Here is a 14451-nt window from a genome sequence, read left to right on the forward strand (position 1 = left end):
ATCTAGTGACTCCAAAGCTATCTAGTGACTCTACAGCTAATTAATGACTCAACAGCAGCTATCTAGTGACTCCACGGCTATCTAGTGACTTAAAACCTGTGGAAATTAATGCATCTCATTGGATCAGCTGCTGTTGTGAAGAAAAGGGTTGCAGGTGAACATTGCTACATTGACTGTCATCAAGGCCTCCATCTCTACCTAAAGTGAGCAATCAAAGAGTTGGGACCTTTATGTTGTAGTGAGACCAGTTGAAATGGGACCTTTATGTTGTAGTGAGACCAGTTGAAAGACTAAATCAAACATGACCATTGTTGAGGCTAAAAATTTAAATGGCTTAGTAATTTGTTGCAAGTATGGGTTGCTTGTATCTCAGTCAGTGTCAATGAAGAAAAATATGTCAGCGATGGCTTATTAAACAGCATCGTTTACTGACGTGATCGTGTTATTAAATTTCCCATATATAAAAAATAGCTTTAAACCAAGGCCTTATTTGACAATGGCAAACTTTGTAACATGACTTTCAAGGGTGCTTCAGACTCGACATTGATGCAGCCAAAGGTTTCAAAGTCATGTTGGCGCCCATATCTGTTTGACAGTCATGTTGGAAAAAGTTTTTACTTTTAGATATCTTATTTATTATAATGCAGATCTCTCGTTGTCACAAACTATTTTTGATTAAATTCGACAGTTATGGATTTTTGTCCTGTAATTATTTTCGGTAAGTATGTAGAACATAGTGCAACAACAGGTGCAGAGAGACTGTTAACATTGTTTTGGTTTTACAATCTGTTCCTTCATCATAAGTTAGCTTTATAATGAAGTTAAGTTGGTTGCTGCGGAACAAACAAATGTGGTCTGGATAGAACCCAGTCACATAAAGGTATATGAGCAATGCTTTACAGCTGCTTCTATAGCTTACAATGTTGTTCACAATGGCTCACGCCTGCATGTCATATACAAGGGCACTGAAAGGTTATTAAAAAGATAGAATATTGTATAAAGCATAAAAATAATTTTTTTACCAGGTACTAAACGGCAAAGGTCCAAAACGCTATCGTGTACAGTGTATATAATCATAAAGTTGAAAAATTATCGATATTAATAATGCATTGCACAATCTAGCGTCTCCATGGCCAAAAACAGAGCCAAGAAAAACTGTAAATGGACGATATCTTTCTAAAAGATCATTGGTTATGCTAATAACTCGATCGGTTAAAGAAACAGGTAGTTAGACTTAGTGACTATATAAGACCTATACCACAATCAAAAAAGAAACCAGGTAAGGTAGTTCTATTTAATTTAAAGATAATGCATGTTGTCTATTAACTAATTAATTAACTCCGATTTAAGTTCTCTGAAGGCACCTCTTGCTGCCGTGGATCAGTGCTATGCTGTCAGACTGAGCAAGAGGTTAAGTTGTCACACATTTATATGACTTGGTCCGCGTGAAGTCCGCAGCGTTGACAAACTACTGGAGGACTGTAGACTAGTCATTGATCCTCTAAATATAAAGAGTGGCGTATTCAGTACACTGCAATTGCTCAAATGGTTTGCTAACATTTTTGATAGAATGCGTAAAACTACAGCAACATCTGAAACTAAAGCAAAAAGAGTCAGGTCCACTTTTGTGCGAATAATATTTCGGAAGATTGGAATAGCAAAATATTTCATAGCAATATAACATGGACATATGAAAGCAGAGATTGCAATTGGATAACACGGATTACAAAGCCTTCAGAGCGACATCTGATTAACATCTGAATGTTATGAATCACCTACCTCACTCTCTCGGAGGGAAACAACTCAACGAAATATATAACATGAGATTTGTTTAAAGAGAGTGGGTCAAAACTGTGACTGGAATCAAAGTACGTCCATTGTAGGACATAAGAACCCGGTGAGGTAGCCACGTGAGATCCCTGAAATCAGAAAATAAGTAGAGTAAAAAAGAGGAAAAATTACTCGTAACTTAAATAACTTACAATATTCAGGTTACTAAAGCATGACAATCAAAACCGTATGAGGAAGACACAGTTACTGTAAATTAGAGCGAGACTCAACATAAGAGATTACCATGTTAGTCAGATGATAAGACAACCATGACTCGTTTGAACTAATACTGCATACAGAATACATAATAGAAATATATTATGAGCGTTTACATGAAGCTGTATGGGTACGTATGTGTAGCTACTGTATATCCCAGCATACAAGTCTATTTCGAATAGAAGTCAATCCTAGAAAAATAGCCCTGAAATCAGGTAATTTATAAAACTCGCATATAATGCGACCTTATAAATCATAACACGCTGTGCGTATCTGTCAAAGCAAAATGTTGTGAAAATTGAGCGGCTTTTGCAAGCTTAGAACAAAACGTCTCTGATTGACGAGTAGTTGCATAATGAGCATATCGCGTCTCGGCTTAATCAAAAGGTAACAATCATCTGTTTGCGTTGAGCCAATAGAAAACTTGCTTGCATCTCACATTGACCTTAGTTTCACTTTTCAGAAGCACATTTCATAGCTATTTGTTCTTCGCGATGATCAGAAGCATTACAGTTACGCAGGTTTCACAAATTGTAAATCAATGAACTCCTGATTTCTATTGGGCAATAGAACAAGTGATAGTAAGTATTTATTTTTAACAGTAATAACAATGCCGTAAGCTATAGTAATAGTGGTAACTCGACTGACTCGGAGCACGCTCAACTTGTCCACGGTATGAAAAGGACAAAAAAGTGTCTGGAACTGATTCTGCAACACAAATGTGGCCTTTTTATGGCATCAGATGATGTACAATTTTATGCTAATAAATTTGGTCAAATGCTATGACACTTATATGTACTTATGTCAAATATTTGGTTCACCGAATATTTGTATCCATACAAATTTGCTTGGTAGCGAAAAAGTTAATTATAGTGGTAACTACTATTGCTTTGTTTTACTTTTATCAACAAAGTTGAGTTAATAAAGGTTCGAGTTGTAGTTATTAAAACTGAGTTACCATAATGTAATTTTGTTGGCTTTCAATCAGAGTTATGCGCGTATTACGCGCTGAACTCTAAGTTTTGTGAAAAGTTTTTGCGTTCTAGAATCGGCTTACTGCATATGAGGGGATGTTCAGCATATGGGTATACACATGCAGCTACGTGTATATGGGTATATATGGACAGATATAAGAGTAGCCATATGAGCATATAACATGCAGCTATATGGGTATATATGTTAAGCTACCCGGGTACATATACATGTATGTAGCTATACAGGTATCTGCTGCGTGATATTTGCTGAAAAATCTGACAAACCGTGTTAGAACGTCTCTTTTACGTATGTATCTCAAGAGCATCAGATAATTTAACAGCTGACAGGAACCTACTCAAAACACTTGTCAATGATAACATTCCAAGATCGTTTGGCACCTAGGGGAACACCGATAGCTAATGTATCAATGCTGAGATTTTAGAGAGTTAAATACATTCATTACCTGGATACTGTCTCCATCCCGACAGATACATGGTTGACAGCAAGTGACCAGATCCACTCCAACAGACATCCGTTTACCAATATATTGCTGAGAACCAATGCCACCTGCAGCACCTGGCACGTGGTGCTCGTGTCTGGGAGCAGACAAGTGCTCCCTCGATCTGTATATGGTGAATGTGATGTCTCCTTTAAGCACATCGAAATCCCAGGTAATGACCGAATTTTTCTGCGGTACTTGCACCAACACCTGCAGCGAGATGCCTGCACGTCATCATCTGGGTGCCACACATATCATGAATGTTAACCAGAATTTAACCGGAAGTAGTTTGCTGTACGGTACAAAAGTTTGAAGACCCGAGAGATCAATTAAGAATTGGTAAAATGAGCCTATGACGATGGAAGCGTGATCAGATAAATAAATGCTTAGCTCAATATTTCTAAGCCCAATTAACATAATAAAGACAGTATTCTTATATTATAGTACGCACCTGGTAGTAGTACATAGCAACTACACAACTTGCACAAGCTCTACCACAATGTAAAAAGGGAGCCTTTTAACTCGTACCTCCTGAGGAAAGTCCTTGGCAACATACGCTGTTTGGTAAGCACTTCTGCCAAGCAAACTGGGGTTATCTGATGATTTCTCTTGCTCCAACTCTATCTCTTCTGTTGTGTACTGATAGAAAGTGCGTGGAACTGTTTTATTTGACAGAGTTGTGATGGCTGACTGCAAATAGTCAATTTGATTGTTTGGCAATTGTCCAACAAAAGTTGGATGACCCCAAACAAGATGCAGCACGCTTAATGGTGAGTAGAGCAAGTACAATCATTTTTTATAATGGATTATTGTGACTTTGTAGTAGCTGCATTACATCGTGAATTCAAAGAAGACAAACTTATCTCATTATAGACCGAAACAGTGCCAATGACGTCAGTACCTCCATTGGTAAGGCGGTATACATTAATTTAAAAATGAGATTGCCTTTTTAAAACTGCAGTGATTGCATATCTTTTTCGTCAGTTGTTTGTTTGCATTGAATGTTGCTATAAAATAAGTAATGTGTACAGTAAAACTCAGACTAAATAGGTAACTGTTCATATATCATTCTAACTGCTTTAGATAACATTACATGGCCTTCTCAAATTCATTATGAGAGTGCATTCTGCTAAATGAATTAAATTAGTAATAGGTTTACTCTTAAGGTATAAACACACTAGGCGATTTTATCGCGAGCGTCATGAGGAAGGCGGAGATATCGCTGGCGTGTGCATAAACACACTTGAGCGATTCACTAGCAAGCGATATAATTGGCACGCCCACAAACTGCCAATAAAATTTCGTATCATTAGTTTCTTCGGAGTTGTTAATAAATCTAGGCTAGTCAATATGGCGCCGTCTAGGCGACAACGTAAACAACTTATGCATTTGTTATTAAACCTATCTCACTTTCACGGATTGTACACTGCCTACACTACAAGAAGACATAAGAAAAACGATTATGGTATTTTTAACTGTAATATTTTTTACTATTTTTATACATATTTTATTATTATATTATTAAATTTATGAACAATCCAGTGTTTGTTCTGAAGATGTTTCAATTGTAACGAAATAGCAAATTGTCGCTGCACATTGATGAACAGCGATAAGAAATAATTACCCGCTATAAAATTGCATTCTGGTAAAAGCCAACCAATCGAAATGCATCTCGCTAGCGATAAAGTTGTGTAGAGAAAGTCTAACGTTATCGCTCTGCATGAGCACGCTGAGTGAATTTCAGCGCAGATTAGCGCCACGCAGCGCGATATCGCTCTAAATATCGCCTAGTGTGTTTATACCTTTAGATATTCACAACTGCCAACTTGGTACTGGCATATACCGTAATCAAAGTTTAGTGTCTTTGCATTGTAAGACAGGCTATCTGACAAAACTAAAATAATGGCGAGGAAGTACCTTCTCGCTGTGGGATGGCCTAAGTAAAACGACTAAAGCTGCAGTTCTCAGTGCTCGAACCTTTTTGTCAGACGCATTAATAGCACCGAACATTGGAGATGCTGCTAGGCACAAAATGTAAAGCAGGGCAATCGAAAATCCAAAAAAGGGTAAAAAAACTAGAGATGTAATTAATCTTCATCCAATAATTGTAAGTAAAAAAGTAAAAAGGAAACTATAAGAGAAACATAGACATAGAAACCAACCTTGCATTGGCCACCCAGAAAGTCAGGAATGTATTTCTGGTCAATATAAGCACTCAGTCCAGTGAAGTTGTGGCCAGAGTAAACGACAAACTTTTTGCGAGTGTTTTCATCTATGAAGGGACTCACGACTGTCCAGAGAATAGGAAAGACCCGAGGAGCTCTAACCAAGGTGAGTCGTCCTGCATAAGCATAACTGGAAATATTAGTGAAAAGTAGCAAAAGCGGAATCTTGTTTAAGGCTTGTGAGTCTTGTTCAAGGTTTGTGAGTCTTGTTGAGTGTTTGTGAGCCTTGTTTAGTGTTTGCGAGTCTTGTTTAGTGTTTGCGAGTCTTGTTTAGTGTTTGCGAGTCTTGTTTAGTGTTTGCGAGTCTTGTTTAGTGTTTGCGAGTCTTGTTTAGTGTTTGCGAGTCTTGTTTAGTGTTTGCGAGTCTTGTTTAGTGTTTGCGAGTCTTGTTTAGTGTTTGCGAGTCTTGTTTAGTGTTTGCGAGTCTTGTTTAGTGTTTGTGAGTCTTGTTTAGTAGGCTTATTGTCAAAAGAAACGACAAATAAAAATTAATAATGGTGCAGTTTGGCTATGGCACTGAGGTGGTGACATGAGTAAGGGCGAGATAGCATTCTTCCTAGGTTGAGTAGATACTACTGTAATAACTACAAATAGCTGCCCTCTTGCCTCTACTAACCACATCAGCATTAATTAACCGAATTAACTTCATTTAGCTACAGAAAATATAGCTTCAGACTATGGATCACCTTGACATGCAAAGCAAACTTAGAACAGATAATTGAACCCACATGCAAAGCAATATTCAACATAATTTCCCTATATCAGCCTATATGTACACAGTTATCCTCCTCTTGGTTTGGTGGAGACGAAAATATACTAAACAGTGTGTCACGCCTCGTTTATAATTTTCAAGTCAAGAAGACTAGTACCAGTGCTAAAAAGTAGTGAAAAAACCAGAAGTATTTTATTAGAATTAAAGCCAAAAGAGTAACAAAACATGAGTAAACATCTTCAAATCAATTCTTCAAAAATATCTAAAGCTGTCTAGAAGACATCTTGAAAAAAGTGAAAATGATGCGATGAAAAGAAAGTCAGAGACTAGTGAAAATGAAGAGGTTGATAGAGAATGCTGATATAATGTACTAAATGTTCAATATAAAAATGAAGAATGTGATTTATGTTAATTTACAATTTACAGAGTCGAAGTTGGACTAACTCCATATCGTTGTTACTATCTACGCACCGTCCGTCTTCTGTATTATCAAGGCTACATCACAGTTTGCCTATTTTTCATATAAAGATGATCTGACAATAACGTAAAAGCAAATTAACAATAAAAACATCAATTTATTTATGACTACATACTTCATTAGTTTAGTTTCTTGTGCATAGTTAACATGGTTGCATAGTTTTAACAAAGTTTCTTATAGTGCATAGATCTGTTTTAATGCTATAAATAACAATCAACCAAAATATTTATCATCATCGGCACACGCAGAATATCTCAGAACAAATTAACTTAGCTCGATGAAGTTTGACTGTAAAGGCATTGTCAGCATAAACACCGATCATGAAACTGGTATAATGATACGAATATTGTCGATAGAACGATACAGTCGAACCTCTACTCACCCTCACCTTAAAATACAAACTTTAATATGTAGAGGTTTGACTGTATTCACTTAGTATTTAGAGCTAAGTCAAAACAGAGAATGAGACGTAGACATGATAAACAATGAATGTTTTAAATAATTACGCAACTAGGATATAATGTGTGTCCCAAGTTCAAAACCAGGACATCAGGCAGAATACAACACAAAAAGCGTTTCAACAATGCAGTTATCCTTTTAACAGCGTGCAAAAGTTGACAGTTTCACATCTAAGCCTGATATTACGCAGAGGTCCTGACTAGTTTGAGAGCATTAGGATTAAGGGTATTCAACAGATGACCAATAGACACCGTAGTAAAAATGCCTAACAAAAAGAGTACATCTTAAACCCATGCACAAAACTAACGAGTCCAAAACTAGCCCCGTGAAAGATCCTTTGCGTTTATAGACAAGCCTCCAACAAACTACATAGTGAAGTTATAAAATAGGAACAAAGGTTAGTGTTTAGGTTCACCGGACCTTAAATTATCAATTTACAGCGCTAAAAACACTAGGTACTTATCTGTGACACCCTGCCCGGGACAATAGAAGCTAACACAGGCATACCGGGTATTTCCAATTGATATATCCTCAGAACTGGCAGCACTGAAAGCACCAAAAATCAATTATCTAGAATATTAATTTATTATCTATATTTAGTGTCATAAATGACATCGCCTCTACCAGAACCCTTGAGCTAGAACTCGTCTGAGAAATCTTAAATTCCAGAAAAATTGACCAGAATGCCCCACGACGGATTACACTAGAGAGATTCCTTGCTGCCTCCAAGACTCCGAAGTTTTTGTATGGTTTGTCACCATCATGAACTGCAAGCATGAAACTGCCAGTGAGTAGAATGGGTGTGTCAGAAAAAAACACAAAGCCTCACCCATAGTTTCAGGATAGTTAGCCTCAAGCAGGGATAAAATTCGACCAAAGGTCTTTACACCTGGTCGCCAAAGATGTCTCATGCTTAAGCCCTCCAGATCGACTATCAGAGTGCACGACCTGCAAAAATGCAAACAAATTAATACTACACAAACATTATACGCTTTGTTTCTAAAGTCATTTAATAATAGGCTGCATACCTACAGAATATGAACTAAAGATGAAAGGTGCACAGCGAGTTTGTCATCATTTAAAACTTCAGAAGAGCTGAAGAAGCAGATAAGCAAATGATGAATGTAAATTATAATATTTATAGAGTATTGCCAGAATTATACGCCCCTGCTCAAATACATAAAGCTTTAATTACAAAATAATAATCATGAAAGGTTTTTAATGTCATGTTTTGATGTTTCTAATTGATGAAGGTTTTACTGTCATCAATCGTGATGACAGTGAAACGATCACTGCAAAATTTCATCAGGTTTAGTCAGTTATATTCCTCTGGATTGGTTAGAGAGGAAGCAACATTATTAGCCTGAGTACCTACCCAACAGCGTGTCCAGTAGTTTCAGTAGCCTTTTCGCACTTCTTTATACCTTCCTCCTCTATGGCAATAATCTAAGAATAACGAATCAAGACATTACAAAAGGGTAGTTCGAAAAACATAAATACGTTGTATGACAACGGTGGTTGGAATGTGAGATGAGTTTGGACACAGACCTGTTTAATGATGCCTTCAACACCGACAGACTTTATTAGGCCTTTCACATCCATTTGGCCAAGGCAGAGGATATATACAGGTCTTCCCTCTGTAGCAAACAAATAAATGAGAAATTGAGGGCTTCTCATCTTAATCCGCACACAGACCGCATGTCAGCATGTATAATGAAATGAGCTGGCAAATGCACCAACCTTGTACTAGCCTGAACTTGAAAGGCTGGTTAAAAATAACCAGGATTTCTACTTATTTTGCCCATTCATCACATTAAATACCACTTAATATCAACTTAATCCACCTCTGAAACTCACCCACGCAGAGAGAGAGAGCTATAATTTATTAACATCAATACAGCCACTAAAGCCAACAAGTGTCCTGGCTTTAACACTTCATGTGATAAGCACCAAAGTCCAATAATGGCTTTTAGTCATTCAAAAGTAGCAGAAAAATGGAGATATTACGCGGAGAAAAAGAAACACGCAAAGTAATCGACTGCTAGGGTTAACGTAATTGAGGTAAAGTGTTAGAAATAAAGACACAAGCTAGGCAGCAGCACCTAAATCATGATGGTGCCAGGCTCCGTGAAAGTACTTTCTGACTACGTCCGCCGAGACAAAATTATCAAGAAGGGAATCCACACCATGCAGCTTTCTCCATGCCAGTGAGTGGACTAGCATCTCCCTTGACTTTTCCACATGGAAATCACGCGCCTTCAGGAAACGGAGGATGTGGGCATCTTTTGGTATCTAGAAGATAGACAAAACTAAAAGCACAGAAAAGAAAATGTTGGCCTAATCACAGGATAGAAGTAGTACGCCAACTCATAAAACACAAATGATTCGACGCCGCAAATTATAAATATCAGCTTCAAGAATTATTGAGATCTTGCCTACTTTATAATCGCACTAAACCTGTTTAACGACCGACCGTCCTGACAGAGGACAAGTTGGCTAAGCATTCGATGAACTACATTGCTATAAGGCAAGACAAAGATTGCGAGAAATGCCTTAATATAACAATGTCTTAATTGATTGAATGACTTCTTGATTGAACAAAGAAGAAAGAACATTGCACCCTATCTGAAGCAAATAATTGATTTCTTCGCAAAGCTAACATCATTTAATGCAGGCCTTTATTGGCATCTCCCTGAGTAACACTAAGAACAGCAGTGACGAGATGCTTAGCTAGCAACCCGATTGGTGTCAGGTCTTGAAGGCTTCACTCATTTAATTTTTATATTTTAACATCATTTTATGGATTCTGAATTAAACTTTGAATAAAAAAGTACTGTATACATTGTATGCGCAGCAAACAAGCAGTGAGTGAAGGCAAGTGGAAGAAATGAGGGCGTGTTGTGCACAAGCACGCCAAAACCAGACGTTCTATACTACGAAGCCAAAATGATATAAATCAGAGTGACTCTTTATCTAGCCAGAAGCTAACTAAAAACAGAAACCACACACATCAGTGTCTACCTGATAATATAGCCTCAATACTCGTCGAACTGCTAACAGGCAAACAAATGTCTCGCCGGTGTGGACGACGGTGAGAAGATTCACAGCCTATGCGGTGATGGAATCAACAAACCTCACAAGGACAAAAGAGACAAAGACAATGAGCCGCAAGACCGGTTTTCATCTCACGTCTTCGCAAGGTAACCTTACCAAGACCCAGGAGCCCAGAAGTGACAATGAAGGACACTATGATCAACATACTTCTGTGAAAAACAAGAATCTGTGAAGTTGATAGAACTTTAAACTATTAGGCCAAACATGGTGGTTAGCATGAGGTTAAGGTAGGCAACTGTCACAATAGGCACATCACAAGACACCAGTTGCTTACATAACAAGCAGACAAACTCATGAAAACAGCGAGTCAGCGCATGATAAAGTTAATTCTCAAGCGTTATATTCCCGCAAAAGAATTATCAAACTCAGTTTTCAGCTTTGAATTCGAAACCATAAAATATAGATATTGCATTTGAAGAGAAGTGCAACTAGAAAACCTTGTGTCCGTGTGAACAAGGTTATAAACACACTCAATCCTATTTAATGAAGGGGTAGTGAAACTAACTATAAACTGTGACCAAAAAACTCTATTACCGTTTGCAAGAGTTCATCATCCTCCAGCAACTAGAAAGCAGTAAAACAATCTGACCAACTCTGGTGGAATACCACATCCTCCTCTATCTATAGTACTCTATAGGAGTAAGCCATTCTAATGCAAAAGCTGGTCTGAATAGAGGCATGTTTAGGTTCGCATGCAGGATGATTGAAATGCTAGGACAGTAGGATGACACCAAAGCGCTCATCAAAAGGAATGTTCCTACAGTAGGGCTGGCTATAAGGTAGAAATATTCAGAAGATGAGACTAGTATGTTGGTCAATCATCAGTAGAAATAAAAATGAGTCAGAGTAAGACAGCGCAACAACAGCTCTCCGCATATATTTATTCAAACAATATTCAACAAGAGCAACTATTATAGAAATTAACAAAACAACTGAAACTATTTAGAAATTTGAAACTGGTCAGGAGCGGCAATCCCAGGGCCTTGGTTCTACAGCTAGTTAAACTCAATGCTGAAGCGTTAAGCACAATGATAAATAGACAATTACTGTGCTATGTTATAGATATGTATGTGTGAGAGATTAAAGTGACAAAGTAAACTGTACCTTAGCAATCTGACTCATTTCTTCCTGCAATGGACACCAGGTCTTGAGAAGATACAATTAACTACTAAATCCTAGTCAATTTATTTCTCTGCCCTGCTTTCATTAACACGATATGCATCATATTCAGCTTTCAGTGTTTGAGTTTTTTCAGAGTACAAAAAACATTTATATTTGAAAACAACAAACAAACATCACTAAGAGTGATGTTATCTGGCTATCACCAACCTTCCCTTTATGAGTTTCTGTCAGCCACTTTCTTAGTTGAATCAGCCGGCTTTCCTGCAAAGGTGAGAGATGGCCAAGGTGACGCTCGATGTACTCAGCTTCAAGCCTTGGATTGGACCCTGTGAAAGAAAAGGGCCAATTTCACTTGAATATCCATTGGAAAATTAAAATCCCTCTTGACGAATAGTGAAACAAAAAGTCTAAACAGGCATAACTAACCACACTCATCTATCTGAATCTGTCAATATATTTAACTCTCAACACAGTAAGAGAAAAGTCTGACCAGGCATAACTAACTACACTCATTTATCTGAATCTGTCATTATATTTAACTCTCAATACAGTAAGAGAAAAAAAAACTGAATGAACACAGTTACTCAACATACAAAATTTGTCATAACTCACTCGCTCTCTCTAGGCTTGCTGCTTCCTCCATACACATGGAGCCAAAGTCGCTTGAGGTTGTTGCAAGGTCATCTCCAGTAGCGCCTTCCAACTCAAATGCTACTGGCTCCTCAGCATCTTGATCAACAATAGATGGTGTCTCTGGAGCTGCAGCACTGGGAGTCGGTCGCCATGGGGCCACATAAGTAACACCTTCCTCTTTTAGCTCATTGACAAAAGCGTGCATCACTTCTTTGCCCTGCGCAGTTGCGTTTTTCAAACATGATAATACAATCAGCATCACGATGTGATCAGTGTCTACCCAAAGGTCATTAAATCTTCTTCCAAAATGAGAATGGTTTGTCTCATTTGATATCAACAGACGCAAAATAATATATCAGAGAAAGCATTAGACGTGATGCAAGAAGAGAAAGAACTCACCTTTTTTATATTAGCACCATATTGCTTTGCAGCAATCTTTTCTACAACACTCTCAAATCCAAAAAACGAATGAATTTCTAAAGTAGCATCCTGTTCAAAGCAGGTCCATTCAGGGTTATCTGTGTGCACCTAAAAAGTAAACATTATAATTGAAAAATCATTTATGCCTCTAGAAAAACCAATATGAACATACAGTACTACTCGTTCGCATTGACAATTGATGTTAAGTCTACTTACAGTGTACATGCAATGCTCATTGATAGTGATTCTTGAATGAAATGATTCATTATGCGCTTCTATCTTCAATGTTCTGTTTCGACGATCTAGGCTGTTCTTCTGTACGAATACAACGTGGTCGACTCCTGCAAGCTATATCAAAAAAGCATCCTTAGCAAAATACATAATTGCAAATTTTTGCAAATTCCAAAGTTTTGTGACAATTGTATGTTACAGAAAACTAAAGTTAACTTCTTGAATCTATAACGTAGATTTCTACCTTCTTCAGTATGTAAGGAGCATCTACATTCAATCTGCAGCGTCGCTCAACTACGTGAATTGCCCCATCCTCGCTCTTGTATTCAGAAATAATGTCACTTCCAAGAAAGACTGGCAGTAATTTACATGTTGGAAACCGTCTCTCATATGCCTACAGAATATAATTATAATAAATGACACTGGCATTAAAGCTTTTGAACACAAATACTAACTTAACTAAAACTAACTAACAAAAGACTTTATTTAATTATGGGCAAAATGATACAGAAATGTTGATGATGAGAGTTGAGACATGGAGTCTACAGTGAGTTATATTGAAGTCTTCTGTGGTTGTAATTATAAACACAATATTCAATCACGTAACCATAATTAAAACTGAAACTTAATAATTTGAGATATTATAAATGAGTTTAAAACACAAATTTTACAAAACGTTTTCGTAGAAAGTGGCACTGTCTAAGTTTGGTTGCAAATAGTCAATCCCTCCACTTTAATACTTATTTGTCGTAAAGGTGTTTTCATTAATATAGAAAGCCCTACATATATGATTAAAACTCACCGTAATAACAAGTTCAAATGGATATTTATAAATTCTAGTAGGTGACTGGTATTTTTGAACCATTGTACGAAAGCCGTAGATAAAATTAGGAAATTAGCCACCCGAATGCTGCATTGCGAGGAAGCCTACATTTCTACAGCCGACAATCCATTAAATGGATTAGCGATTCCGTTTCCGTTTACTATGGAGTCTGGAGCTCAGCTAATCTAAAAAAAACTTTACAAATGCGCAAATGTGCTCCGCACAGGCTATGTTTAGCGGGATCTTCAAACTAAACTCGCCAGAGCTGAGATAATATTAAGCCGTAATAATGATCGTACCGTGATTTTTTTGTTCTGATTTTGCAATTGTTGGTCAATTAGTCAAATTGTTTGCGTTACAATTCGTAATTGCAGATCTTTGCGTAGGGTTTATTTGGAACGTGAAATGAAGTGTTTTAAATTAACTTCAACTATAAAACCTAGACCATACCGCTGTGACCTACATAGGCCCTACAACAATGCACCTTGAAAAGTGATAGAACTAATTGATAGTAGTTTCAAAATATGTTTGTTATGTGTTGTTTTTGCTAGCCATCGTATTCAGTCATTGTGTTGTATCTATTTTTCTATATAGATCTAGAATTAATATGCCGACACTTTATATTCTACTGTTATTGAAACTCCGCCTGCTTGCTTACCCTGTAGAAAACTTTACGGGAACTCATTTCAACTGAATCATGCTGGAAGGGGTTTA

The 14451-nt window shown here is 37.3% G+C and overlaps 1 protein-coding gene across 2 annotated transcripts; it reads right to left on the bottom strand.

The window, feature by feature from the left end:
* Positions 1-966: 966 nt before the first annotated feature.
* On the bottom strand, positions 967-13852 carry LOC137385779 (SEC14-like protein 1). Of its 2 annotated transcripts, XM_068072335.1 has the most exons (16): positions 13717-13852; positions 13159-13308; positions 12900-13031; positions 12663-12791; positions 12243-12480; positions 11838-11956; positions 11613-11636; positions 9497-9686; positions 8943-9031; positions 8770-8840; positions 8224-8342; positions 5683-5861; positions 4049-4210; positions 3485-3730; positions 1780-1919; positions 967-1501 (listed from the first exon to the last, which is right to left on the bottom strand). In XM_068072335.1, exons 1-16 carry the CDS (start codon positions 13777-13779, stop codon positions 1420-1422), a joined length of 2133 nt encoding a protein of 710 aa, XP_067928436.1. In that variant the 5' UTR covers positions 13780-13852; the 3' UTR covers positions 967-1419. The 2 variants fall into 2 exon arrangements, with proteins under 2 accessions (XP_067928436.1, XP_067928437.1); XM_068072336.1 differs by lacking the exon at positions 11613-11636.
* Positions 13853-14451: the final 599 nt, after the last annotated feature.

Source organism: Watersipora subatra, chromosome 1 (genome assembly GCF_963576615.1).
Source record: "Watersipora subatra chromosome 1, tzWatSuba1.1, whole genome shotgun sequence".
Classification (NCBI taxonomy): Eukaryota; Metazoa; Bryozoa; class Gymnolaemata; order Cheilostomatida; family Watersiporidae; genus Watersipora; species Watersipora subatra.